The sequence below is a fragment of the Microtus pennsylvanicus genome, chromosome 11 (genome assembly GCF_037038515.1).
Source record: "Microtus pennsylvanicus isolate mMicPen1 chromosome 11, mMicPen1.hap1, whole genome shotgun sequence".
Lineage (NCBI taxonomy): Eukaryota > Metazoa > Chordata > Mammalia > Rodentia > Cricetidae > Microtus > Microtus pennsylvanicus.
In genome coordinates this window covers 41,124,893-41,151,613 of record NC_134589.1, presented here as the reverse complement: position 1 = coordinate 41,151,613, position 26,721 = coordinate 41,124,893, and the positions used below count along the sequence as shown (strand labels likewise).

The 26,721-nt window shown below is 39.3% G+C and overlaps 1 protein-coding gene across 6 annotated transcripts in view; it reads left to right on the top strand.

Moving 5' to 3' along the window:
* The window catches only part of Rhot1 (ras homolog family member T1), a 73,094-nt gene extending 46,811 nt beyond the window's left edge, over nucleotides 1-26,283 (top strand). Inside the window, exons 13-22 of one of the 6 annotated variants that reach the window (XM_075991415.1) lie at nucleotides 1,210-1,355; nucleotides 2,971-3,071; nucleotides 5,736-5,866; nucleotides 6,665-6,748; nucleotides 9,344-9,463; nucleotides 10,614-10,816; nucleotides 11,797-11,892; nucleotides 13,463-13,585; nucleotides 23,680-23,823; nucleotides 25,182-25,448. In XM_075991415.1, coding sequence (XP_075847530.1) covers nucleotides 1,210-1,355; nucleotides 2,971-3,071; nucleotides 5,736-5,866; nucleotides 6,665-6,748; nucleotides 9,344-9,463; nucleotides 10,614-10,816; nucleotides 11,797-11,892; nucleotides 13,463-13,585; nucleotides 23,680-23,823; nucleotides 25,182-25,299 — 1,266 coding nt within the window. In that variant the 3' untranslated portion in view covers nucleotides 25,300-25,448. Of the gene's footprint in view, nucleotides 1-1,209; nucleotides 1,356-2,970; nucleotides 3,072-5,735; nucleotides 5,867-6,664; nucleotides 6,749-9,343; nucleotides 9,464-10,613; nucleotides 10,817-11,796; nucleotides 11,893-13,462; nucleotides 13,586-23,679; nucleotides 23,824-25,181 lie in introns of all 6 variants that reach the window. The other 5 variants (XM_075991416.1, XM_075991418.1, XM_075991419.1 and 2 more) reach the window with 5 other exon arrangements.
* The last annotated feature ends 438 nt before the right edge of the window (nucleotides 26,284-26,721 follow it).

The window sequence follows — 26,721 nt, the reverse complement described above, 5'->3', positions numbered from 1 at the left end:
GCTTTATTTATTATTTTGTTTGGGTTTTTTCTTTCTTTCTTTCTTTCTTTCCTTTCTTTCTTTCTTTCTTTTCTTTTTTTTTTTTTTTGTTGTTGTTTTTGAGACAGGGTTTCTCTGTAGCTTTGGAGCCTGTCCTGGAACTACCTCATGTAGACCAGGCTGGCCTCAAACTCACAGAGATCTGCCTGCCTCTGCCTCCCAAGTGCTCGGATTAAAGGTGTGCCCCACCACTGCCCGGCTGTTTTGTTTGTATTGTTTTTTTTTGTTTTGTTTTGGTTTGGTTTGGTTTTTTGTTTTTGTTTTTTGTTTTTCGAGACAGGGTTTCTCTGTAGTTTTAGAGGTTGTCCTGGAACTAGCTCTTGTAGACCAGGCTGGCCTCGAACTCACAGAGATTCACCTACCTCTGCCTGCTGAGTGCTGGGATTAAAGGCATGCGCCCCCACTGCCCGGCTGTTTGTATTGTTTGTAAGGATGAAAAAAAACTAGTTTTCTGGTAGACTGTTTCAAAATGTGAGAAAATGTCTCTTTTTTTTTGGAGACAAGGTTTTTCTGTGTAATAGCTCCGCCAGACCTTGCTGGCCTTGAACTCACAAAGATCCACCTGTCTCTGCCTCCAGAGTGCAGGGATTAAGAGTGAACACAATCACTGCCTGACTCAAGGAAATGTCTTAATAAAATAAATAAAAAATTCTTATTTGGGGGCTGGAGAGATGGCTTAGAGGTTAAGGGCACTGGCTGCTCTTCCAGAGGTCCTGAGTTCAATTCCCAGCAACCACATCACAAGCATCTGTAATGAGATCTAGTGCCCTCTTCTGGCCTGGAGGTGTACAGGCAGGAGAAACATTGTTAAGTAAATAAATCTTTAAAAAAAAAAATTTTTTTTCTTATTTTGGCTTGGGTGGTTGTGGTACATACTTTTAATCCCAGCACTCTCTGGAAAAATAAACAGAAAAACATAGAAGAAGTTCTTATTTTGGGAAAGTTTTTCTGTGCAGCCCTGGCTGTTCTGAAACTCACTCTGTAGACCATGCTGGACTTGAACTCACTTAGATCCACCTGCCTCTGCTTCCCAAGTGCTGGGATCAAAGGTGTGTTCCACTGTGCCTGGCAAAAGTCCTCAAACCAAAGTTTTACTAGACGGGGTAGCTTGTTTGGGGATTTTTCTGTCAGGTATCTGAATGTCATGTTCCTTCCTTAATGTGTCTTCAGGACAGAGACTGTGCTTTGTCACCTGATGAACTTAAAGACTTATTTAAAGTTTTCCCTTACATACCTTGGGGACCTGATGTAAACAACACAGTGTGCACGAATGAAAGAGGCTGGATAACTTACCAGGGGTTCCTTTCCCAGTGGACGTGAGTATAGAGTTCACCTCTTTGCTGTTGCACTTGCCATTTTTGTATGTCTGTTGAATTTAGGAAATCCTTCAATCCTAATTTCCCTCTAAGCAGCATAACTCTGAGATGAACTATGGAAGTTTGTAAGTTTTTGAGAAGTTGCTATATTCTTGTAGGAAATGGTAGCATTACGTCAAAATGAAACTAAATTTTATACTTTTTATTTGATTAAGGAAATTGGAGCTGTTGTTACTGTCAGCAAATGGAGAGCAGCATGCTTTACTGGGCACTAGAGTTTGTATTCTTTGCTTTAAATGATTTTTAATTCTCTATAAAAGTTAATAAGGATATGTTTAAAACCTACTTAGAGCATGGTTGGCATTGTGCCAAGAATGTGTAATGACTTCTCTGTTCAATATGATGTCATTATTATTTTAGCATTGCTGGAAACTTCTTTTTTTAGATGAGGTAGATGTGTTGAGGAAAACCAGGCTTCTCCTTAAGGAAGGGTACCTAAGGCATACTCTACAGCAGTCTCTCCCTCTTCTCTGCACCACCGCTCCTCCATCTCTGTCTCTTTCCCTCCTTCCTTCCTTTCCTTTCCCCTTCCCTCTCTACTCCCTCCTTCCTCCCCACTGCCCCCCTCTTCATACCTTTTTTTTCTTGGTTGTGAGCCTTTAACAGCTGAGACATCTCTCCCGCCTTGTCTCCCTTCTCTGAGTCCAGGTCTTACCTATCCCTAGCTGGCCTGGAATTTACTATGTACCTGAGATTGACCCTGAATTCCTAATCCTCCTGCCTTTACCTCATAAGTGACTGGGATTTCAACCTTATTTTATGTGCTGCTAGGGATCAAATTAAAGATTCTACCAACCGAGCTACACCCCAAACTCTTCCCATCCCCCAAGTACATAAGAAGGATCTATTTTGGGTACTCTCAGGAGGTATATTTTGCTTTTCTGTCAAACCTTTTCGTATCTGCTTAGGTTTTGTCTGGTCAATGTACACAGGACATTATGTTAGCCTGGGAAGCAGATAATATGATATGATATCCGTGATGTAGGTTGTGCCAGTATTCATCTGTGCAGCAGCTCATTGCACAGGGCTGCCTTCTCCGGCAGGTGGAATAGAGGAAGTCCCCCTTATCCTGTGGTTTCTTACCAGCTTTACTATGGGAATGGCAGTGTAGGGAAAGTTATGATTGGAGAGGCTGGGGAGATAGCTCAGTTGGTAAAGTGCCTAGAAGGACCTGAATTTTATTTTCAGAACTCATGTAAAACAGTACAGATTTGTCACGTCCTTATCATCCGCTCAATGAAGGTGGATGCTCGCAGACAGATTCCTGAACCTCACTGGCCTTCAACTTAGCTTTCTTGGGAAGTTCCGATTAGTGAGAGACTCTCAAAAAATGAGGTGAACAGCTCCTCTGGCCTGCACACATGTGGACACCCACCTTTACACTTCCTTACATACAGACACATACACACAGAGTCATAGTTGAACACATAAGACAATAGAGCAACCTGACAAATATTATCTGAAACCTAACAGTGGGTAAATTTTTTTTGAATTATTGGAATTATTTTGTGAATGTTCATTTAGGACATAAAGCTTGTTAACTTCCTGGTTTTAGGCTCACAACCTACTTAGATGTACAGCGTTGTCTGGAGTATTTGGGCTATCTAGGCTATTCTATACTGACGGAACAAGAGTCTCAAGCTTCAGCCATTACAGGTAAGCATATAAGGATGCTATTCAGTGATGTGAGAGTCCCCTCTGTGTGCTGTGATTATCATTGATGAATAAAAAAAACTGCTTTGGACCTATAGCAAGGCAGAACCTAGATAGGCAGGGAAAGCTAGGCTGAATGCTGGAAGGAAGATGGGTGGAGTCAGAGATATGCCATGGAGCTGCCACCAGAGTCAGACATGCCAAAACTTTCCTGGTAAGCCACTGCCACGTGGCAATGCACAGATTAATAGAAATGGGTTAAATTAATATGTAAGAGCCAATAAGAAGCTAGAGCTAATGGGCCAAGCAGTGATTTAATTAACAGTTTCTATGTGATTGTTTTGGGGCTGAGCAGATGGGAACCAACAAGCGGCTCACTTCCTCCTACAGTTCAGCTCATGGCTATGAATTATTTTTTAACTCCAGTTCGGGGGCTGGAGGTGTGTAGCTCAGTTGGTAGAGTGCTTGCCTAGTGTGAATGAGGGTTTTATCCTTAGTGTGTGCTGTATAAACTGGGAATGGTGATGCATACCTGTAATGCCAGCAAAATTTCAATGCCGTTCTCAGCTACAAATCCAGTTTGAGGCCAACCTGTGCTATGTGAGAACCCTCTCTCAAAACAAAAACAGACCTGGACAGATGGCTCCGTGGAAAAGAGCCCTGACTGTTCTTTTTTTTTTTTTAATATTTATTTATTTATTTATTATGTATACAGCATCCCTTCCATGTATGCCTGCAGGCCAGAAGAGGGCACCAGACCCCATTACAGATCGTTGTGGGGAATTGAACTCGGGACCTTTGGAAGGGCAGGCAGTGCTCTTAACCTCTGAGCCATCTCTCCAGCCCCATGCCCTGACTGTTCTTGCACAGGACCTTTGTTGGATTCTCAACACCCCCATGGTGTCTCATAGACATCTGTAACTATTCCCAGGGATCCAGGATTCTCTTCTGACCTCCATGACCATAAAGCACACACATACATAAATGCAGGCAAAACACCCATACACGTAAATAAGTTTTTAAATGAACAAGAACAAAACCATTGCATTGAACACAAAAGCTATGAGTACTTACACAGGGTCTACACAACATTGGTAGGTACCATCTACCTCAGGGGTTTGTGAAGCCTCACCTTTCTCTGAGGATATGTAGGTAGTTAATAGTTGCTGGGAGGAGGAGAAGACATTTTCTTTAGTGGTGTGGCCACTGACAAGAGTGAGATGCCATTCCCTATAAATAACTCCTCATGTTCCTGTAAGCAACACTAATGAGTCATAAAAAAACAAAAACATGAAAATGAGGCTGGAGAGAAGGCTCAGTGGTTAAAATCACAGGCTGCTCTTCTAGAAGTCCTAGGTTCAATTCTCAGCATCTACATGGCAGCTCACATCTGTCTGTAATTCTAATTCCAGGGGATCCAACACCACCACACACACATACGTGAAGGCAAAACACCAATGCACATGAAATAAAAATAAATCAATTTTTAAAAAAGGACATGAAAGACTGGTCAGAAAGGAGAAGGGGATCAGTGAGGGGAAAAGAAATGAGAGGGAATTGGGAAGGATAAATATCATAATGTACTATGTACATGTGTGAAAATGAGACCCTTATTTATTTATTTATTCATTCATTCATTCATTTATTTATTTATTATGTATACAATATTCTGTCTGTATGCCTGAAGGCCAGAAGAGGGCGCCAGACCTCTTTACAGATGGTTGTGAGCCACCATGTGGTTGCTGGGAATTGAACTCGGGACCTTTGGAAGAGCAGGCAATGCTCTTAACCACTGAGCCATCTCTCCAGCCCGAGACCCATTATTATTAATATATACTGATATAAATGTTTAAAATGGATTTAGAAATATGAACAAAGTTATCATGAGGCAAAAAAAATGAGAAGAAATCATTTTCAAATATTGCAGAGTGAAGATAAACTCATCTCATTCTATGTCTTTATTAGTTTTGCTCATGACTTGACAGTTTCTTTTTATTATTTATCAAAGGGGTTAGAGTTCATTTGCTTCTATTCTGTTCTCTGGTACTTCAATGAGGAAAGTGAGGAAGAGGTCATCCTCAGCTAATAGGGACTTGGACGCCAGTCTAGGTGACATGAAATCCTGCCTCAGACTTTCTCCACCTACCCCATCCCCAAAAGAAAGAAATATAGTGCTTTATTGTGCTGATTGCATAGCTTTGACTTTGTTTTGTTTTCTTTTTTGTTTTTGTTTTGTTTTGTTTTTTGGTTTCTTGTTTTTGTTTTTTTTTTTCTGTTGTTTTGGAGCCTTTCCTCCTGAAACTTAACTCTTGGAGACCAGGCTGGCCTTAACTCACAGAGATTTGCCTGCCCTGCCTCCCGAGTGCTGGGATTAAAGGCCTATACCACCACCACTGGGCATTGTTTGTTTGTTTGTTTTGAGACAGTTTTTCTGTGTAGCCCTGGCTGTTCTGGAACTCACTCTATAGGCCAGCCTGGCCTCCATCTCAAAGATCTGGAGGGATTAAAGGCTTGGACCACCACTCAACATTATGCTTGTTTGTAAAGCAAACACTTCTAAAAGTGAAATGCAGCAATACCTAATTTTATAATTTATAGAGTGTGGGGGAGAGGCTTAGTGAGTCTCAGTGGTACGTGTTCATGTTTTTGGTTTTGTTTTGTTTTTAGTAACAAGAGATAAAAAGATTGACCTACAGAAAAAACAGACTCAGAGAAATGTGTTCAGATGTAATGTAATTGGAGTGAAAGGCTGTGGGAAAAGTGGAGTTCTTCAGGCTCTTCTTGGAAGAAACTTAATGGTGAGGCTTGTCAGAATATAATTTTTTCTAACAAATATTTATAAGTTTACTAAAGTTTTTGTAGGCATTATCCCTTTTTGGTAATTATTAGAAGTTATTGATCTACTTATATTATTATATTGGTCTACTTATATTAGTGCTATACAATCTAAACTGTAACAATTGGTACACCCAGAACTTGGAGTCTGAGGCTAGCCTTGGAACATAGCTAGTTCTAGGTCAGTTTGAGTTACTTAGTGCAAACAAAGTAACAGTAATCCTGTTGAAATATCTATCTTGCCCAGGACAGGCTCCAAAGCTACAGAGAGACCATGTCTCTGGGGGAAAAAAAAGAAAAAAAGAAATATCTATCTTGCTTCATTGGTGTTAGTTGTCTTTTAGAAAATCAGTGTTTAGATAGAGATTAAATGACTGCACACATGAAGGCACCTAATGGAGTGTGGCATGAAGTTTGTTATCAAATAAGTGCTGATACTTAGTTCTGACTATTTCCTTGACTAAGAATACTGTTTACATAGGGTTCTCATGTGAGACTAAATTGCACTATGAGAATTGTTAGCAGATGGCTCCAGAGTCTGCTTACTAATCCCGTTTGCTACCTCTTCAGTTACTGCTTTTACTTTATGCAAAATAAATGCACCTTTTGTATAAGAAATATAAAACCAGTATCCTGTTGTTACTGATAAACAGCAATCTAGAGAGGGATGAATGTGTTTTTGTTTGTTACATACCCACACATGGACAAAGGTATGTGCTGATGAAGTTACTTTAATATTTTTTTTTTGGTTCTGTTTTTAGAGGCAGAAGAAAATTCGTGATGATCATAAATCCTATTATGCAATTAACACTGTCTATGTATATGGACAAGAGAAATACTTACTGGTAAGATCTTCTATAATAAAAGACCTAAAGTATTGGGTACATTTTTAAATGAGTCTGAAACAAATTAGCTTTCATTTAATGGCTGTGTATAGAATGTATGTGATACTTTTCATTTTGGTTTACTCATTGGAATATTAATTCCATTGATTCTGTGTAATGAGTACGTGAGTATACATAAAGGTGGAACTATGAACTTTTTTGTTAGCTACCCCATAATAAACTCAGACAGGTGGCACACCTTTAATCCCACCACTTGGGAGACAGAGGCAGGTAGATCTCTGTGAGTTCGAGGCCAGCCTGGTCTACAGAGTGAGTGCCAGGACTGACTTCATAGAAACCCTGTCTCCAAAAAATAAGTAAATAAATAAATGGAAGGAAGAAAGGAAGGAAGGAAGGAAGGAAGGAAGGAAGGAAGGAAGGAAGGAAGGAAGGAAGGAAGGAAGGAACTAACTCAGACAGGTGGCTGGAGAGATGGCTCAGCAATTAAGAGCTCTGACTGTTCCTCCAGAGGACCTGGGTTCAATTTCTAACACCCACATAGCAACTCACAACTGTCTTAACTCCAGGACCCACCCAACACCCTCATGCAGACATACATACAGGCAAAAAATAACAATAAAAACAAATAAATTTAAAAAAGAAAGAAAGAAACTCAGAGAGAAGGAAAACAAAACAAACCTCCCCCCCCCCTTTTTTTGCCACTTTGATTTTATAAATCTGCAGTTGGACTAGAGAGACCATGTACTCCTCTTGTAGAGGATCCAAGTTTGATTCCCAGCACTTCCATCTGGAAGTTCACAAGCACCCTGTGACTCCAGCTAGGAATCCAGAGCCCACTTCTGGTCTCTACAGGCATCCTCATGTACATGCACGAATAGTCACTCTTACCCATCTCCATTCCCCACACCCCACAAACAAGTAAATCTTTGGTTGGTTGGTTTTGGTTTTTATTTATTTAGATTTATTTATTATTATGTATATAGTGTTCTGCCTACATGTACACCTTTATGCCAGAAGGTAGCACCAGATCTCATTACAGATGGTTGTGAGCTACTATATCATTGCTGGGAATTGAACTCGGGACCTATGGAAGAATAGCCACTGCTCTTAACCACTGAACCATCTCTCCAGCCCCCTGGTTTGGTTTAGTTGTGTCCTTGGCTTGCCTTGAACTCACTATGTAGGCTAAGCTGGCCTCAAGCTCACAGAGATACACTTGCCTCTGCCTCCCGAGTGCTTTTGTTTTTTAATTTTTTTTTTTTTAAGTTACTGTTGTTTTGCTTGCCACAAAACCTGATGGCCTGAATTTGATCCCTGGAATCCCACATAAAGATGGAAAGACAAAACCAACTTCAAGAGTTATTCTCTGATATTCACACACATGTAATACATAGGTGTCATCCATGCTAGTAAACTAATTACGTCAAAATATTAACTTTAAATTCTATTATTATTGGTTAGAAATTAGTATAAAATCAGTGCTGGTTCTTGGTGGTTTATCTATAATCTGAACCAGGTTTATGTGTTTATCAGGGAGGAATATAGAAGTATAAAAGTATATGAAAGCCGGGTGGTGGTGGCGCACTCCTTTAATCCCAGCACTTGGGAGGCAGAGGCAGGCAGATCTCTGTGAGTTCGAGGCCAGCCTGTTTTACATGAGCTAGTTCCAGGACAGGCTCCAAAGCTACAGAGAAACCTTGTCTTGAAACAAAAACAAACAAACAAACAAAATATATATATGAAAAGAAAAAATAGCGGTGAAATAGAGTAGAAAGGTTATATGTTCTCTTTGGGTACTATGGTTTCAGTTTCAGACTTGGTTCACAGTAGATTAACTGTGTGATGAGACAAATTTCTAACCAAGTTGTATTCCTAATTTTTTTTTTTATTTTTTTATTTTTCGAGACAGGGTTTCTCTGTAGCTTTTGGAGCCTGTCCTGGAACTAGCTCTTGTAGACCAGGCTGGCCTCGAACTCACAGAGATCCACCTGCCTCTGCCTCCCGAGTGCTGGGATTAAAGGCGTGCGCCACCACCGCCCGGCTCCAAGTTGTATTCCTATGAGGAGCATTTAACAACTAAATATTAGAAAACATCCACAGTGGTAGCACTCGCCTTTAGTTCCAGGACTTAGAAGGCAGAGGCAGGTGGATCACCAAGTTCAAGTCATCCTGGTCTACAGAATGAGTTCCAGGACAGCCGAGACTACACAGAAACCCTGTCTCAAAACAACAACAACAAATAAAAGCACCAAAAATAATAATAATAATCATAATAATCAGAATACATCCATGCTTTGTTTTTGGAAATAGTTATCTCAGATAATCACATTAAACAAATGTTATGCATTTTATGATATAAAATTTTACTATTTCTGATAAAGGTTCTGTAAGTTTTTATTAAATCTCGTTTGCCTCATGTAGTTTTAAATATTAATACTCAGTAGGCATTGCTGACTATATTATTCTTATGTTCTTTTGAATCATTTTCCGTGTTTTGGAATGTGCTTGCTTTCATGTTTTATTTGAAATTTGTCAAGTTACTTTTATATCAATATTGTGATTCTTAGTTTCCCATTGTCTTTTTGTTTTTACAAGCTGCACGATATTTCAGAGTCGGAATTTCTAACTGAAGAGGAGATCATTTGTGATGTTGTATGCCTAGTATATGATGTCACTAATCCCAAATCCTTTGAATACTGTGCCAGGATTTTTAAGGTTTGTTTTTATGGCCATGACTAATTGTAGCTTTATATAGGATTTTCAGAATCTGCAGTGTGGTGTTTCCTAGTCAGAAAATAAAACAAAATAGACTGCAGAGGGCTTTCTTGTTGTTGTTGTTTAGTTGGTTTTTAAAATATATGCATCTATGTGTCCTTATTTCATTCTACACTAATAAAGTCCTGGTCATAGGAAGTAACATGTTTTTATCTACATGTGACTTCGGTGTGTATTTCTGATTGAGAACGTTTGCATTAATATAAGGCCTTCTTAGCTGTTAGGAATGCAAAGGATTATATATATTGCCAGTTACCCAAAGAATAACAACCAGAACAAAGGAATAAACCAAAGGTTTGCAAAATGTATCATTTGCTTTGAGGCTATCAACAAGAGTCAATAGGAAGAGAAAGCTATGTGTACAAAAGTATTTATCCTAATATTGTCTTTAATATCAAAAACTTTGAAAAAATCCAAATAACTAACAGTTGAAGAATGGCTTTCCAGAAAAGATAAATATCTTGTGAGATATTTTGCAAACACTAAAAACAATAATCTTCATTCTACAGTACAGAAATGATACAACTATATATTTTTAAATGTGTGCAGCATAACTGCAGCTATATGTATATAAATGTATGTGTGGTGAAAGTATAGTGGCAATATAAAGAATGATTTTTTTCCAGTATAGAAACTAGATATATATTTTAACATGTTAAAAATTACTGTCACTTGTGTTGGAGAAATGGCTCAGAGGTTAAGAGCACTGACTGCTCGCCCAGAGGCCATGAGTTTAATTCCCAGCAACCGCAGCCATCTGTAATAAGATCTCGTGCCCTCTTCTGGTATGCAAGCATACATACAGACAGAACACTATATACATAATAAATAAGTAAAATCTTAAAAAAAAATTAGAGTGACTCTTGAGAATTAGGATAGATCTGTTTTGTCACTCCAGAAAAGCAGTCCTGGTCATGCATAACAACAGGAGACGGTCCTAGTGCTACCAAACTTTGCTTCTCACTTCGTTTTCTGCCTTTGCAATTATAGTTGCTTTGCCTGTCTTGGGAAGTGTTTTTCATTTGCATCTAGTTAAATAGTAATTTTTGAATTTGCCATCCATATTTGATTTCATTTTTTTATTCCATAGCAACATTTTATGGACAGCAGAATTCCCTGCTTAATTGTAGCTGCAAAGTCAGACCTGCATGAAGTTAAACAAGAACATAGTATCTCACCTACTGATTTCTGCAGGAAACACAAAATGCCTCCACCTCAAGCCTTCACTTGCAACACTGCTGATGCACCCAGTAAGGATATCTTTGTTAAATTGACAACAATGGCCATGTATCCGTAAGTACTTGCTCTGTCTCATTTTCATGTTGCATGGTTCATAGTAACATTGCATGCCATTAGCCATGAAAGATGTTTGTCACGTAGACATTCATTGTTCAGCAACAGAAAGAGACTTTGTAATGAGAAGGGATAAATTTGAGCAACTGCAAGTTGCTTTGAGTGTCATAAATGATATAAACTGTGCTTCTAGAGTACTTGTATATTTTCTGAGCAGGCTGTAGCTGTCCTAACAGGATAGTATAATAAAGCACAGCTACCGCCCAGCATTGAAAAGTAATCCTGCTATAATAAAATGGGGTTGATTTTTCTGTTGATTAATTGGCCTTTGGTGTATGAAGAATTCTAAAGTCTTTTGAGAATTTACATTGAACTTTATGTTTGAATTCAGGATTTGTCTTTTTTTTACGTGCTGTAAAAAAATTACAGTGGAATATTTTGTATTATTTTAGCCACAAATTTCATGTACATTTATTATATCTATACATGCATATGTACAAGCATATAATTATGGTTATCTTCATAGTTCACTAACTGCCTTAAATTTGCATGATCTTAATGACATCCTACTCAAGTAGTGTGTGTGTATAAATTCTGTTTGATAACAAAACAGCTTTTCAGGCAGTGCGTTTCTCAGGATTTTAGAGCAAATTCTGTTTATTATTCTTTTAACCTTGAGGTCATTTTCTCATGAAAACTAGATAGAATAAAGCATAATTAATACAGAACTCTTATACAATAGTAATAATTAAACATTGTTGAAAACAAAGACTGAAGTTTTCCAAAAAGGTATTAATTTATACAGATTTTTGAAGTCATAATATACTGGTATTCTATTAAAACACCTTTAAAAAAAAAAAAGCAGCAGGCCTTTGACTTTCTGTTTGTATTGGAAGACAAATCATTCCTATTAATATAAGAGTTAAACCCTTCTTTCTGTTTCACCTTTGCTTTACAACTCTCATGTATGTTATCTACAGAGAGGATCATTACAGAGGCAGCCTCTCCCGAGACATGGGCAACACTGATAGAATAGAGAATTTGAGAAAAATCTGGTTCTTTCTAAAAACTGCTTTGTAAGTTGCTTTTTCTTTATGATTCTGTGGGATTTTGTTTACATTTTCTTATAGTGTGGCCAAATCTCCTTCCTTGCTGTTAGTATTTAGAAATATCTAGAAACGCACTGCTTGGTTAGATTCATTGCCTAGCAGTAACTTATGGTGCTGTCTCTGTTATGTCAGTGAACCTCTCCAGCCGCAGAGAGGACTGCAGGTGTGACTAGAGCTGCGTCTCTAAACACATGTGTGTATATATGATAAATGTACATACATAGACACTTCTTGTGTAATTAATACCAAACTACTTCTCATGAAGCATCTCCCTGTTGCTCAGCATACTTTGCATCTCTCCTTTTTGGTGGGTGGAGCCTTGTGGATATGGAAGTTAGATTCAGTTTATAAAATCACAGATGGATTCCAGTATGACAGCTGGCAGTGTCTTGTTAACAGTGATGTAATTCCTCATCACAAGCCAGGTTTTAAAAAGAAATATCTTAAGCATTGATTCTCAAAATTCTTGTTTTTCTTTATATTGGGAATTAGGCCCTATTGGGAAGCTGCTAATGCCCACAGCCATGGCTCCATGCACTGTGGTGTCATCAGCTCTCACAAGCTAAAGCCAAGACAGATTGGACCAATTATTTGACTGGGAAGCCTCTAAAAATGATCAGATGTCACAAGAAGTGATGGCATTAATTCATCAGATGATGCGCTCTCAGTGGGTTCTGCGCCAGTCAGTACCTCGTCATGGGTGGTGTAATGGTTTTGTCTGACCACTGAGCAGTCATTGAAGGTCCTGCATTGTAGTCAGGTCTTAGGTGAAATGGGTCACCCATGTGCCTGCGCTAACCAGTGACTTCACTCAACCAGAAAGGAGTTAGAAAGCCCCTCAATTTCATAACTGATTCAATTGGCTCACGAGATTTTTACATCCTTACCAGAGTCTCATCCATCATCCTTACAGCTGCTGTGTTTTGTAGCTGAAATTAGCCCTGTGTTTCTTCTAGTACAAATTGCTGAAGCACTCTGATTTCCTTTGGGAGCCAGGGTGCTTGGTGAACTAAAGACGATGTTGTTCATATTTTCTCGGGGTTGAATATACTCGTCTGTCGACTTTCGTGGTTTGTCACCCTTCTCCTTCCTGGTTCAGGCATGTGTGTATGCTGAGGGAGGAGGTAGAGGAGGGAGTGGCTATTCAATGCTAGCAAACCTTGTCCTTTCAGTTGGCGCTATGGCTTACTCAAGTTTCATTTTTATTAATTTAGATGAGGGTGCCATCTATTGCTGTGCATATTTATTCCACTAAGACTCATCTAATAACGATTCCATTCCCCCTTCAACATTTTTTTAAAGTATTAGCTAATATTCCCTAGATTTTCTATAGGGAGAGAGGAAGAACTGTTGCTGCTTACTATGCTTTCAGCAAATGTGGAATTCTGCACAACTTTAGCATGCCCCACACTGTCCTTTTCCTTTCTTCAAAGAGTGTTGCATATGCCTAAATCTTTCTTTTTTTAAGTTGGCACACTCGACTTGTGCCATATTTATAAGAAAGAACTCAACCCTGTCCTTCTGTGTGTTTTCACAGCCATGCCCGGTTACGCTGTATGTGCACCTGCAACAGGTGTACATTTTGCATCTGTCAGAACTTCCTCAACTCAGACTTGCTGCAATCTGTAAAGAACAAAATCTTCACTGCAGTTCTTAACAGGTTCTTAACTTTATTTACTGGGTACCAGGCATTCTGTTAAAATACAAAAGAAAAAGTGGATAAATATTATTATACAGCTACTCACTATAAAGGCAACAAGTCAGCTGACCCCTACTAACTCCCACTGAAAGTCTCAATATGATGACAATGTTTAGTTTGGGAATCACCATTAATAATGTTTTTCTAATTAATAGATCTATTTTGGGAACTATTAAACAAGATTTTGAGTCTTTTCACTAGGAAAGTTAGCCACCTGTTCCATTTTAAGAGGTAGTGTGTATATGGATCTTTTGGGTGTCCGGTGTTGACTAGGAGGTTTTTTTTTGTAGTGAAGAAAAGACATGTCAATCCAGAATCAGAAACATTGTACTGTACTTAGTCTGTGTTCCTGTGATATATCATATGCAAACCATACTAATATGAACCAGATTCTCTCTTCTTGAAATCATTTGTAATTCCAGTATTCCTTTTGAGGGAATATTTATTTGAAAGCACATATTTCTGGAAATGAGAGTAATAACGAACTTTAAGGACTTTAAGGAATATGGAAAAAGAGAAAAAAGAGCTATAATGCTAGATTCTGAGCCCCCCCGCCCCCGAGGTTTGTTATCCTTGCTTATTCCAAACAGGCAGATTACTTATTGAAGTCATTTTAAGTAAGTTAAACTATGACATAGCCCTATAAAGCAATGTATTCTTTTATAAATGAAGGGGGGAAAGTGATGCTTTCATTCTCTCAAAGTAATGAACTTTATTCTTATTCTGATCTTGCTACCCTTTTGTAAATCAGTGATTTTTTTTTTAATTTAAAGCCTACATAATGTTTAGTTTCTATCTGTCTAAGGATGATTTTGGTTTTTGAAGTCATCTAAATATCATTAAGAGCCAGGCTTGATTAAACAGATGGTCAAGATGGCCTAGCTACTTGGTTCTTCCTTGAATACTCTAGCTACATCTATATCCTGGCTAGAGTCTAGCTAGATCAGATATCATCATATATGATCACCGCTGACACAGCAGCTGAACCCGTGAAATGTTGACTGATATGCAAGAGATGGAAGCTAGTTTTGACAGTGTTCTGTAAGGGTTTCAGTGGTGCTTTGATCACTAGCACCTCCAGAATTAGGATGCAGCCCCCTGAAGACACTACTGTGAGGGGAATACCTTGTTCTTGCCTCTGTCGTTTGAAAGCATCTTGTAAAAAAGTGACCAGACTCCACCATGATGTCTGACAGAAATACAAAGCTAGTTCAAAGTGAACAAACCTAGGAGCTCTGGATCTTAAGAGTTGGAAGATTCTGGAATTCATCTGGCTAATCCCATGAGAATGCTTCCCTGCAATGCCTTCCTGAGAGGCAGCTATTTGCCTGTGGCTTTCATTTTTAGAGAGAGGCTTTGTTTTTTGCTTTTGCTTTTTTTTTTTTTTTTTGGTTTGTTTTTGTTTTTTGTCCCCCACCCCCGAGACAGGATTTCTCTGTGTAACAGCCCCAGCTGTCCTAGAACTCACTCTGTAGACCAGGCTGGCCTCAAATTCACAGGCATTCACCTGCCTCTGCCTCCCAATTGCTGGGATTAAAGGAATGTTGCCTCCACCATCCTGCTTACTTTGATTTTTTTAGCTAAAATGTTTTTCCTGTAGCTTTCTCTATTCCTTTAGGTTCTGTCCTTTAGAACAACATACAACCACTCTCCCTCATCAATACAGAGCAATCCTTCAGATACTTGAGGACAGCCATCATGTCTCCCCTTGTTTTCTCTTCTCCAGGCAGAACACCCCATTTCTTTTAGCTTTCACTTAAATTAGGTGCTTTTAGTGACTTCATCATTCCTGATTGTCATCATCTGAAATCCCCTTAAATTAGCGGGTGCCAACAAGAGTGGTTAACAGTGCTCCAGGTGTTGTCTGGTCCAGAACTGAGAGCAGCCATGTTCCTCACACGTTCAACACCTGACCAGTATGTGACTAAAGTTTCTGTCCCCCATCCCACTGTTGATGGGTTTATATATAATTAACTTGGGGATAGTTGAAATTGGACCATTTCTTCATATGAAATACTATGGAGGCAAATGTCCCTTCCTCTTTAATTGCGCTTTTAATATCTTAGTTGACATTTTAAATGTAAATGTAGGTACATACATCTCTTTACTGTTATTTTTAATCCATTTGTCCTAGCTCAATCATTCAAACATTATTTTTATAATTTGTCCCGTTATATAACTATCATTTTGTTACTTTCGAATTGCATAGATTAGATGTGTTTAAGTTTTTAAGTTACTGATAAATAATGTTGACTACTCAGAGATTGAAAAGAGAGAGACGTGAACAAGCCATTGGGAACTCTGTCAGTGATAGACGTAAAATTCAGCTAGTGAAAAAATATTTTTGAGCCATGTGTGGGAGCATACACCTGTAATCTGTTTTTCTTTATCTACGTTTTGCCTCTGAGCTTTTTGCCTTTCTGTATATCTTACTTTCCTGCTGTCTCCATGGCTGGCTGACTGACGGCTCCCTGGCTTCTGGCCCCAGGTGCATCCCTCTCTTTCTCCCTCATTCTCTTCTCCTTCTCTCTCTAGATTGCTTCTCCTCTTTATTCTCTGCCAGTCCCTCCTATCCTCCCTCTGCCTAACTGTTGACCATTCAGCTTTTTATTTCTTGTTTTTTGTTTTTGTTTTTCGAGACAGGGTTTCTCTGTGGCTTTGGAGCCTGTCCTGGAACTAGCTCTTGTAGACCAGGCTGGTCCTGAACTCACAGAGATCCGCCTGCCTCTGCCTCCCGAGTGCTGGGATTAAAGGCGTGGGCCAAGCCGGGCAGTGGTGGCGCACGCCTTTAATCCCAGCATTCAAGAGGCAGAGACAGGCAGATCTCTGTGAGTTCAAGGCTAGCTTGGTTTGGAGAAGCGAGTTCCAGGATAGTCTCCAAAGCTATAGAGAGAATCCTTGTCTCAAAAACACCAAAAAACGTAGCCGGGCGGTGGTGGCACACGTCTTTAATCCCTTTAATCCCAGCACTCGGGAGGCAGAGGCAGGTGGATCTCTGGGAGTTCGAGGCCAGCCTAATCTACAAGAGCTAGTTCCAGGACAGGCACCAAAGCTACAAAGAAACCCTGTCTCGAAAAAACAAAAACAAAAAAAAAACAAAGGTAGCAGAAGCAAATGTAACACATCTTTGCCTAGTTAAATTAATATTCCACAATGGTGGCACACACCTGCAATCCCAGTACTCAGTCAGGAAGCTGAGGCAGGAGGATCTCCAGTTTAAGACCAGCCTAGTTTTCACAGTAACTTTGAGGTTTGACTGAACTCCATTCTGAGAACCTAGCTCCAAATAACCAAAGTAAAATATTTATTCTTACCTAATATGCATTGTATATTGTATTATAATCTAGTATACACTGCATATTACTACCTGTTATAAATTGTATATTACCTAGTATACACACGTTATCTAGTATACACAATGCATATCACTACCTAGTATACATTGCATGTTATTATCTAGTTAGTATACGTTGCATCTTCTCATCTATCAGGAGTTTCAGGGAAGGGTTTTCTGGAATCAGTGTACAATTTTCACCACATTCTCCTGACTTACCAGTGGGTTATTTTATTAACTAGGAAGTGACATGCTTGATGTTTTATTCTTGGTGAACCTCCCTTTGCTTACAGTAATTACTGATTACAAACCACCTATTTCATTATATATTCTAGAATCTCTTAATTGCTATCATAGCAGACTGATTTCTTTTCTGTATGATTGGTGACAATTTTCCCTTAGGTTGATGCAGTTTCCAGGTGAGACTGGAGATGTTTAAATTGATGTGCTTGCCCTACACTGCAATCTTCAAGCCAGCCCTATCTGTCACATCTGTTAAAATGGGAAGTGATTTAATAATGGTGTCAGCACTCCTCACTGGTAATCTGGTAGTTAAGATGGAAAGATGAGGAGGAAAACAATGTATGTTTCAGAGGACTCTTTCTTACCTCAGTTGCTGCTTTGCCGTATATTGGATAGAAGTGCAGTGAACTTCTGGGGTTCTGTGCTAAATTTCTTCTGGGTTATAGAAGGGCGTAGAGAAGCAGCACAGGTGAGCTGAGGTCAAAACTCAGCTCCCAAAGGATCTAGCATTCTAGGTAAGTGATGTGGAGTGTGAGGAGAGATGGTGGCTGAGACCGTCCTGTCTATAACATAAAGGCAGTAACTATTCAGCTGTGGCCCTGTATGGTGTAGCACTGGTGTTCGCTGGCTTTCTATTCTACAAACGCTTAAAAATAACATTTTTATGTGACAAGAGCTTGGTATGGTGGGCCTTAGTTCTAATCTCAGTACTAGGCAGGCTGAGGCAGGAGAATTATATGGGTTTAAGGCCAGCTTAACATACAGAATGAGTTCTAAATCAGCCTGGGCTAGAATGAGACTCAGGTCTTAAACACACACACACACACACACACACACACACACACACACACACACACACACACACAAGCCAGATGTGGTAGCACACACCTTTCCCAAGCACTTGAGAGGCAGAAACAGGCAGATCTCCAAGTTTGAGACCAATCTACAGAGTGAGTTCCAGGATAGCCGGAGTTTTGAGACCTTGTGTCAAAAAAAACAAGCAAACAAAATTTAACACGAAGGCCGGGCGGTGGTGGCGCATGCCTTTAATCCCAGCACTCAGGAGGCAGAGGCAGGCGGATCTCTGTGAGTTCGAGACCAGCCTGGTCTACAAGAGCTAGTTCCAGGACAGGCTCCAAAAACCACAGAGAAACCCTGTCTCAAAAAACCAAAAAAAAAAAAAAATTAACATGAAATATCCTGGTAACTGACAGATATCCATTACCAACTTTTGAAATTACCAGGACAAGGAATGTTTCCAGGCAGCTATTTTGCAGTCTTAGTTTTAAGGTAAAGTTTCCTGAGAATGGAGGCACACCAGAGTATGGAGTAGTGCTGAGGCAGAATATCGCCACAAGTTCAAGATTATGTCACAAACAAATAGGACAGAAAAAAAGGCCACCCAAGGAATGGCAGTATCTCTGTTCTTCACCCGTAGTTTTTATTATTATTATTCAACCAAGAAAAAGTGTTTGGATGGTGGGATGAGAGTGGAAACATCTCTGTTTTCTCAGGTTTTGACAGTGTTTGGTGGTTGGTCACTTACTGGTTTGCCATGCTTAACATATCTTAATAATGTAATTAATATAAGCAGGAAAGAAAGAGAGTTACTTTATTAAAAATCACCTGAGGACTTGTCACTGAGTCTCATTCCCTGAAGAGTGTTTTCACCTTCCGCTAAGTGATTATTTAAAGAAAGGACATGGCGGCAGGCTCACAGACACTTGCATTTAATCCCAGCACTCCAGAGGCAGAGACAGGAGGATCCCTGTGAGTTCCAGCCAAGCCTGGCTTACATAGTTCCAGGACATCAAGGGCTGCATAGACATATATTTCATACCTGAATAGTTTTGTGTTTTCTTTAGAACTATGAATAACTAGAATTGTATGAATTAAAATACATTTGAATGATCATTACCATGTCAGATTGGGCTACACAAATGGCTCAGAGGTTAAGAGCACTGACTGCTCTTCCAGAGGTCCTGAGTTCAATTCCCAGCAACTACATGGTGGCTCACAACCATCTGTAATAAGATCTGGTCCCGTCTTCTTGACTGCTCTTCTAGAGGTCCTGAGTTCAATTCCCAGCAACTACATGGTGGCTCACAACCGTCTGTAATGAGATCTGGTCCCGTCTTCTGGAGGGATACATGCAGACAGAACACTGTATACATAATAAATAAAAAATTTTTTTTCTTTTTTGGTTTTTTAAGGCAGGGTTTCTCTGTAGCTTTAGAGCCTGTCCTGGACCAGGCTGGCCTCAAACTCACAGAGATCCACCTGCCTCTGCCTCCTGAGTGTTGGGATTAAAGGCATGCATCACCATCGTCCGGCCAATAAATAAATAATTTTTAAAAATAAGAAAACGTAGTCAGATCATTTTATCTTTGGAAAGGCTTTCATTTCCAAAAATGCAAATTATGCTAATTGGGGAAAACACCTTTTGAGATTATTTTAATTTTTAAATACTTTTGGGATCTGAAAGTGATAAACTGAGTATATAAGAGTGAACTTGATTGTTTCTTTGAATTACCCAGAATTCTTATTTATTACCTGTTGTAGGAGTCTGCTTGTTTGTTCTCAGTCACTCAGACTCAAAATAACCACACAGAAACTGTATTAATTAAAATCACTGCTTGGCCAATCACTTAAGTGTATTGCTGGTTAGCTCTTACATCTAGAGTTAGCCCATTTCCATTATTTTATATTTTACCATGAGGCTTGTGGCCTACTGGCAAGGTTCCTGCTGGCAGCTGCGTCTTTCCCCACTCGTGGCTACACGGCGTCTCGCGACTCCTCCTTCTTTCTCCCAACATTCACTCTGGTTTTCCCCACCTACCTTTATTCTGCCCTTCACTCACCCAAGACAGTCCTTTATTAACCTATGGTATTCACAGCATACAGAGGGGAATCCCACATCAATTGCCTATTATTCTAACTTAAGATCACCCCTGCTTTATGTGAGAATGTTATAGGAGATAACATATAGGAGAGTGCTGTGGAGTTGGTCTGTCCTTCGGGTGTTCTTTTTCACTCAGTCGCCTCTGCTACTTGGTGATTTTTTAGTCGTCTTTTAAAATTTTTTTGTACAGTAGATTTTGGTCATATTCTTTCTCCCTTTTTAAATACTCTTGTTCTTTTTCAAAGCATGGTTTCTATGTGTAATCTTCCCACTTTTCTTAACTTACAATTTAATCATAATTGTTTATTTTACAATTCATTATTTTTGTGCAATTTTCTTTGTGCTTAGATTGCTTTAGGATTTTTTCATTTTATTTTATTTGCATTTGCCATATAAATTATTTATTCATGTTTGGTTTCAAAGTACATAATTCACACTATTTGCTGACTTAAAGATACTTGGATAGACATTGTCCCCATTGTATTTTTAATACATTTTTTTTTTTTTTTGGTACCTGGAGGGACAGCCGTGGGTGCTGGGAACCGAACTCTTATATTTTTGGTTGTGAGCCTAGCCTCTAACGGCTGAGCCATCCCTCCAGGCCTTTTTAATACATTTTAAAGTTGACTATATATGGTGTTTATTTTAAGCTATTTACTAATGGACTACTACTAATTGTCTATGTTACTTTGATAATCACCCCAGCTTCTTTCCTTATAAAGTTTGAATTAATGTTTATTTAGGTGCCCTTTTAAAGGAAAGGACTTTTATTTATCAGACAAAAATGAATTGCTTTTTCATAGAATTATATTGTGAAAAGGATCTATTTATTCTTAGGATCATAAATATCAGAGCAGCCAGTGTTCTTACCTGCTGAGCCATCTCTCCAGCCCCTATAGTTAAATTTAAGATAACTCAAGAGCTTATGTTACAGATTCTCAGTCAGCTGCTGCTTTTTAGGATTTCAGATTATTTTCCTTCTGGTTCATATATTAAAGAACATGACACGGTAAAGTTTGCCTGATTTGCTCTTTAAGCATCCCTAGTCAACAGAGATTGTGGAGCATTTCCTGTATATCTGAATCATCTGTAAACTTGGGTTCTTACTGCTTGGGGAAGCATTACTTGACCCTGGGGCAAAGCTGTACCTCTCCCAAAGTGTATGACTGTTAGGCATGCTGCTCAGTTAACAGCTTGCTTGTGATTTCTGTCCCAGTTCATCTCTATTGTGTGCTGTGCACTGATTTCTTAATCTCTCCTGAGAAACCTGTTAAATATTTCATGCCTTGTAGCTCCATTAGGAGACCTGTGCTAGCAGGACCAGGACTATAGGTCAGTGTTAGCATGCTGGCCTCACATCCACACACACATACACACATAATGAAATCAGAGGAATAAACTGATAGCAGTAATGGCATTATTATTAGACATAAATGTAGGAAATGCCAGGTAGAAACACTGGGGAACTGAAGCAAGGAGGTCCAGAAACCTTTCTTCGTAGAATATAACTCAAAAAACCTCATGCTTTATAGTTACCTAAGAGTACTTTCTTAAAAGTTCATCCCTGAGATACATAAATGGAGTTGTAAAATTAGAATACCACTTATATTAGTGCATCTGTTTCCTATGAGTTATAGTTAGAAAGTATAAATGGAAAGATGAAAGGAATGAAAATTAAAACTTCAAATTCCTTTCTAAGAAGTTACAAGAGAATACTAATTAAATAATACTGAAAGTATAGCAATGGGCTGGAGAGCTGACTTGGTGGTTAAAAGCACTTATGACTCTTGCATAGGACCCAGGTTTGATTTCCAGTACCCACATGCTGGTTCACTCCACTTCCAGGGTATTCTGTATACTGATACCCCCCTTCTGACCTCTAAGGGCAATAAGCATGCACGTAGTGCACATACATGCATACATACAAGCAAAACACACTTTAAAAAATCCAATAAATTTAGTCAGGCAGTGGTATTGCACACCTTTAATCCCAGCACTTGGGAGGCAGAGACAGAGGCAGGCGGATCTCTTGAGTTTGAGATTAGCCAGGTCTACAAAATGAGTTCCAGTACAGCCAGGGCTACACAGAGAAATGCAGTCCCAAAAAACCAAAACAATCTAGTAAGCTGTTTAAAAATAAACAAAACAAAAAGGAAGCTGACTATGGTGACACACTCTTAAAACTCCCAGAACTCAGGAAACGGGCTGAATTAGACCTTAGATACAGATGGGGGCCAGCAAGATGACCTAGTGGGTAAAGGCACTCTCCACTAAGCATGGCAACCTGAGTTCAATCCCTGGACTTACTAACGGAAGAGAGGACTAACTCATACTTGCCTCTGACCTTCATGTGTATGCCGAGGCATTACTCTGCCCCATTTCCCTACCCCCTATAAGTAATAAAATTTGAAAGTGACAGCAACAAGCAGAGCTTTGTGAAACACATTCATTTCAGGGCTACTCATGAGAGGTAATTCTGACAGAACTAGTTTGACTATGGCTAGCTGTAATACTAATACTTTCTCTCTGTACCTGTATGTTGAAGAACAAAGGAGAAAATTAAAAAGCAAAAGCAAGCTTTCTGGACATAGTGACTCCTGCCTGTAAATCTAGCCCTGGGAGGCAGAGGTGGCAGGATCAGAAGCTCAGGGCCAGCCTAATCAACATCACAAATCCCTGCCTGGAAATAAGTAGAGCTGGGGATGTAGCTCAGTGATGGAATGTGCCAGGCCCTAGGTTATTCCCCACAAAGTAAAAACTCAAAATTGAAACAAAAGCTGTAATACACTTTCAACCGGTGCTAATACTTTAGGGCAATGGTTCTCAGCGTTCCTAGTGTTGTGACCCTTTGATAGAGTTCTTCATATGGTGACCCCCAACCATAAAATAATTTTTGTTGCTACTTCGTAACTATAATTTTGCTGCTGTTATGAATCATAATGTAAATATCTGTGTTATGCGATGGTCTCAGGCGAGCTCTGTGAAAGGGTCGTGGACACCCATCCCCCCAAGGGATATAGACCCACAGGTTGAGAATCACTGCTTTAAGTCATCTCTTTCCCTACTGGAAATTCAAAATGCAACCTCTGTTTGTTTCTGTATGAAAACTTGATGAGCTAATAGTTTGGAATGTCGGGATCATTTTTTCCATATATAATACTTTTACTTTTCAACATTCTGAAATTTTAAGCTTATAAAAGCCTCATGACTTATGATTGTTAGCATAAGTTGAGTGACTTCTGTGGTTGTTATATGTTGTCAGACAATGCTTACGGTAAAGGTTTGAAAGGTTTTCTCAGTGTCTGGTTCACTAAGACCAGTCTCCTAGGGATATGTAGGAGATCCATGTAGCAGCTTCAGGTTTCCTTGTTCAGTGTATGAATGTTTTAAAATAGTTTTTAACTCAGTAATTATCTGTGTGATGCATATTTTTTAAATATAGAAAGCATAAGATTCAATCTTATAGAAAAGGAACCCAAAATATATGTAGGATGTTTATTTGAGAGATGTTATTTTAAGTCCCGTTCTTTCGTGAGCCCTGCTGTGAACTGCCAACTGTGTGCATGTGTATGAAAGGTTAAAAGCCCGGGTAGCTGAATGGGGTGCCATGCTGTTAGCAGACGACGAAGGCAGTATCACTCACCAGGTGCACGCCGTCAGCTCTGTAGAAGATTCCATCTTCATGGAGTCATCTCATGGCCAGCTTTTTCTTGATGACAGGTAACATTTCCCACCATCAGTGGGTTGGCCGCGTTAGAATCTTTCCAGCTAGAAAAAACTGAGATCTAAATATTCTCTTCCCTAACCTTTTAAGAAAATAAAAACATTGCCTGTTGGAAAAACTAGCTTGCAATGTGGAATAAACCTGTGCTATCACTTTGCTTTGTCCAACATAACTGAGAAGAGACTTGTGGTGAGGATGTGATGTGGAGTGCATGTGTTGTTTGGCTGTGCTGAGATGCATGGGGCACTGGCTTGTGTTGCAGTGGTTTCTAGAGAACAGACTACATTTTGTGAAAGCTAATCCAAACATTATGACCAAGGCAAAGTAGCTGTGCACAGAGTTGACCTCTTGACTCTTAACTCCTTTGCATACAGCATCTTGGTATTTTAGTATCCGACTTTTGCTTCAAATCTGCCTAATTGTAAAGTAACCGAGACTGTCTCACTAAGCTCTTTCTGGAAGTTTTTACATCACCTCAATTGTGTGCACTTACCTAAGAACCCGGCCTAATTCTCTTCATTGACACTTAAATAAAATGTTCCAACCATTTAAGCTTTAACCTTGTCATGGTAAGCTGTCATACTTGAGACACCTGAGGGTACTTAGCAGTATTATTAACTGAGCATGCCCACAAACTCAGTTTGTGGTATTAGACTGTCCCTGTTCTCGTTGTATATAATACAGCTTCTTTGTGTCATCACCTTTTGATGAATCATATTCCATCATGCCATTTATTTGGTGTCATTATCACTGCCTGTCTAACATCAAGGTTTGTTGGGTTTAGTTTTAGTTTTTTTCTCTTCAATTAGCATTAACCAAACTAAGCATTACAGTCTTCCCTTCTTCTTTGGTGGGGATTTTTTAGAGGGGGTGAATTTCTAAGTCTCAAGTTTTTCACATATTAAGAATTGCTCTTGAGACAGTATTACTATCACTTGTCAGTTAACTGCTTACAAGATAGCTTTTGATTCCTGAGAATAGAAGTTTTTGTCTTGCTTGCATTTCATGAATATGACCCTAAGAATTGTAAGACTCCAGCCTAATTCTCCTTTTGAAGGACTGTGGTGACATTAAAATATGTTCAGCTGATTTATCTAACTTTATTTCCCATGTCACAAAAGTGTATAAAATTTTAAGTGTCAACTTCCAAGTAGTAGCTAATTGTAAAGACATTTGTCTTTACTGATGTCTGTATTGTATGTATAGCCATATATATGAATGTTTTGGGTAAGCATTACTATATGTAATTAGCCTGACAAGTGTGCTAATATTTCACCCAGATAGAAGGTTAGGTTAGATGATTGCTGTAAATTTTCCCTACTAATAAAATATCAATTCTATTTTCTGCCTGCAGGCACGTGACACAAGCTGACCTCAAGAGCTCCACGTTCTGGCTTCGAGCGAGTTTTGGTGCTACCGTTTTTGCAGTTTTGGGCTTTGCTATGTACAAAGCATTATTGAAACAGCGATGATTAAAAAGTAATAATAATCGGCCTACCAAAAGCAAATACTTTTATGTACATTCTGAATGCTTTAAATTCTGCTAGAAATATTGAGATATTTATACATGCAGAGTTACTTTATTAATATTTGTAATTCATGCATAAGAGTATTTTACTGATAGTTGATGACTGCAGTATTGGCTGGCATGTGGAAGAAAACACCTTAGTAGCCAAATTTAAGTAAGTGGCTGAATTTCAGAGGCCAAAAGGGAATATTTTGTAAATAATGTATATATTCAGGCAAGATATGGTCTCCCACACTGAGTCCTAGAAATGGTGTTTGCAGACATTTCTACATTAGCGGCATAGTGTTCACTCTGCTAGGTTTCAGTCACCAGAGATGGCGTCACTCTTGACTCACATGTTTATTTCACGTTGACTCAGAATGATCCTTTGACTTCTACAGCCATTTCTCCGTTTCTAAGATCACACAGGAGTCAAGGTTCGCTTTCCAAAACCACTTGTTTCCGTCACTTATGCTAGGCCAGAATCGAAGCCATTGTGAAATCTAGAAAATTGTGTAGCTGAGGGTGTGACTGAGGAGCTGAAGCAGAAGCGGCTAGCAAAGGTGTTACCTGTGTGACTACAGTGCTTGTCAGTGTGCGGGATTTTATAGCCCTTTCAATCAAACGGGAAACAATTTGTATATTATCAATGTTTTTAGTCTGAACAGGCCGCCCTGACCACTGCTGATCTTCATCTGAAGTGAAACTGTTCTATAATGGCCGTGTCTGTTGTAGTTTCTGCCGTAGCTGCATGTGTCACCAAGTGTTCTGTATCTGGCCAGGATAATCTAGAGGCAGCACTTTTTTAATGGCAAAATAAATCTAATGAATATAAACTCTCACAATAAACCTATTTTTTCCATCATTGACCTTTTTAGGTATTTAAATAAATAATTGCTGTGTAATGTGATGTGGGGTTTTGTCTTATAAAGTATCTCTGTCCAGGTGGGAGTCAGCTCCTCTCTTTCTTCCTTTCTTAGTTTAGAAATTATTTTTATTTATTTTTTTTAATTTATTTATTTATTAAAGATTTCTGTCTCTTCCCCGCCACCGCCTCCCATTTCCCTCCCCCTCCCCCAATTAAGTCTCCCCCCCAGCCCGAAAAGCAATCAGGGTTCCCTGTCCTGTGGGAAGTCCAAGGAACCCCCACCTCCATCCAGGTCTAGTAAGTTGAGCATCCAAACTGCCTAGGCTCCCACAAAGCCAGTGCGTGCAGTAGGATCAGAAACCCATTGCCATTGTTCTTGAGTTCTCAGTAGTCCTCATTGTCCGCTATGTTCAGAGAGTCCGGTTTTATCCCAGGCTTTTCCAGACCCAGGCCAGCTGGCCTTGGTGAGTTCCCAATAGAACATCCCCATAGAAATTATTTTTTATACAAAAGCACCAT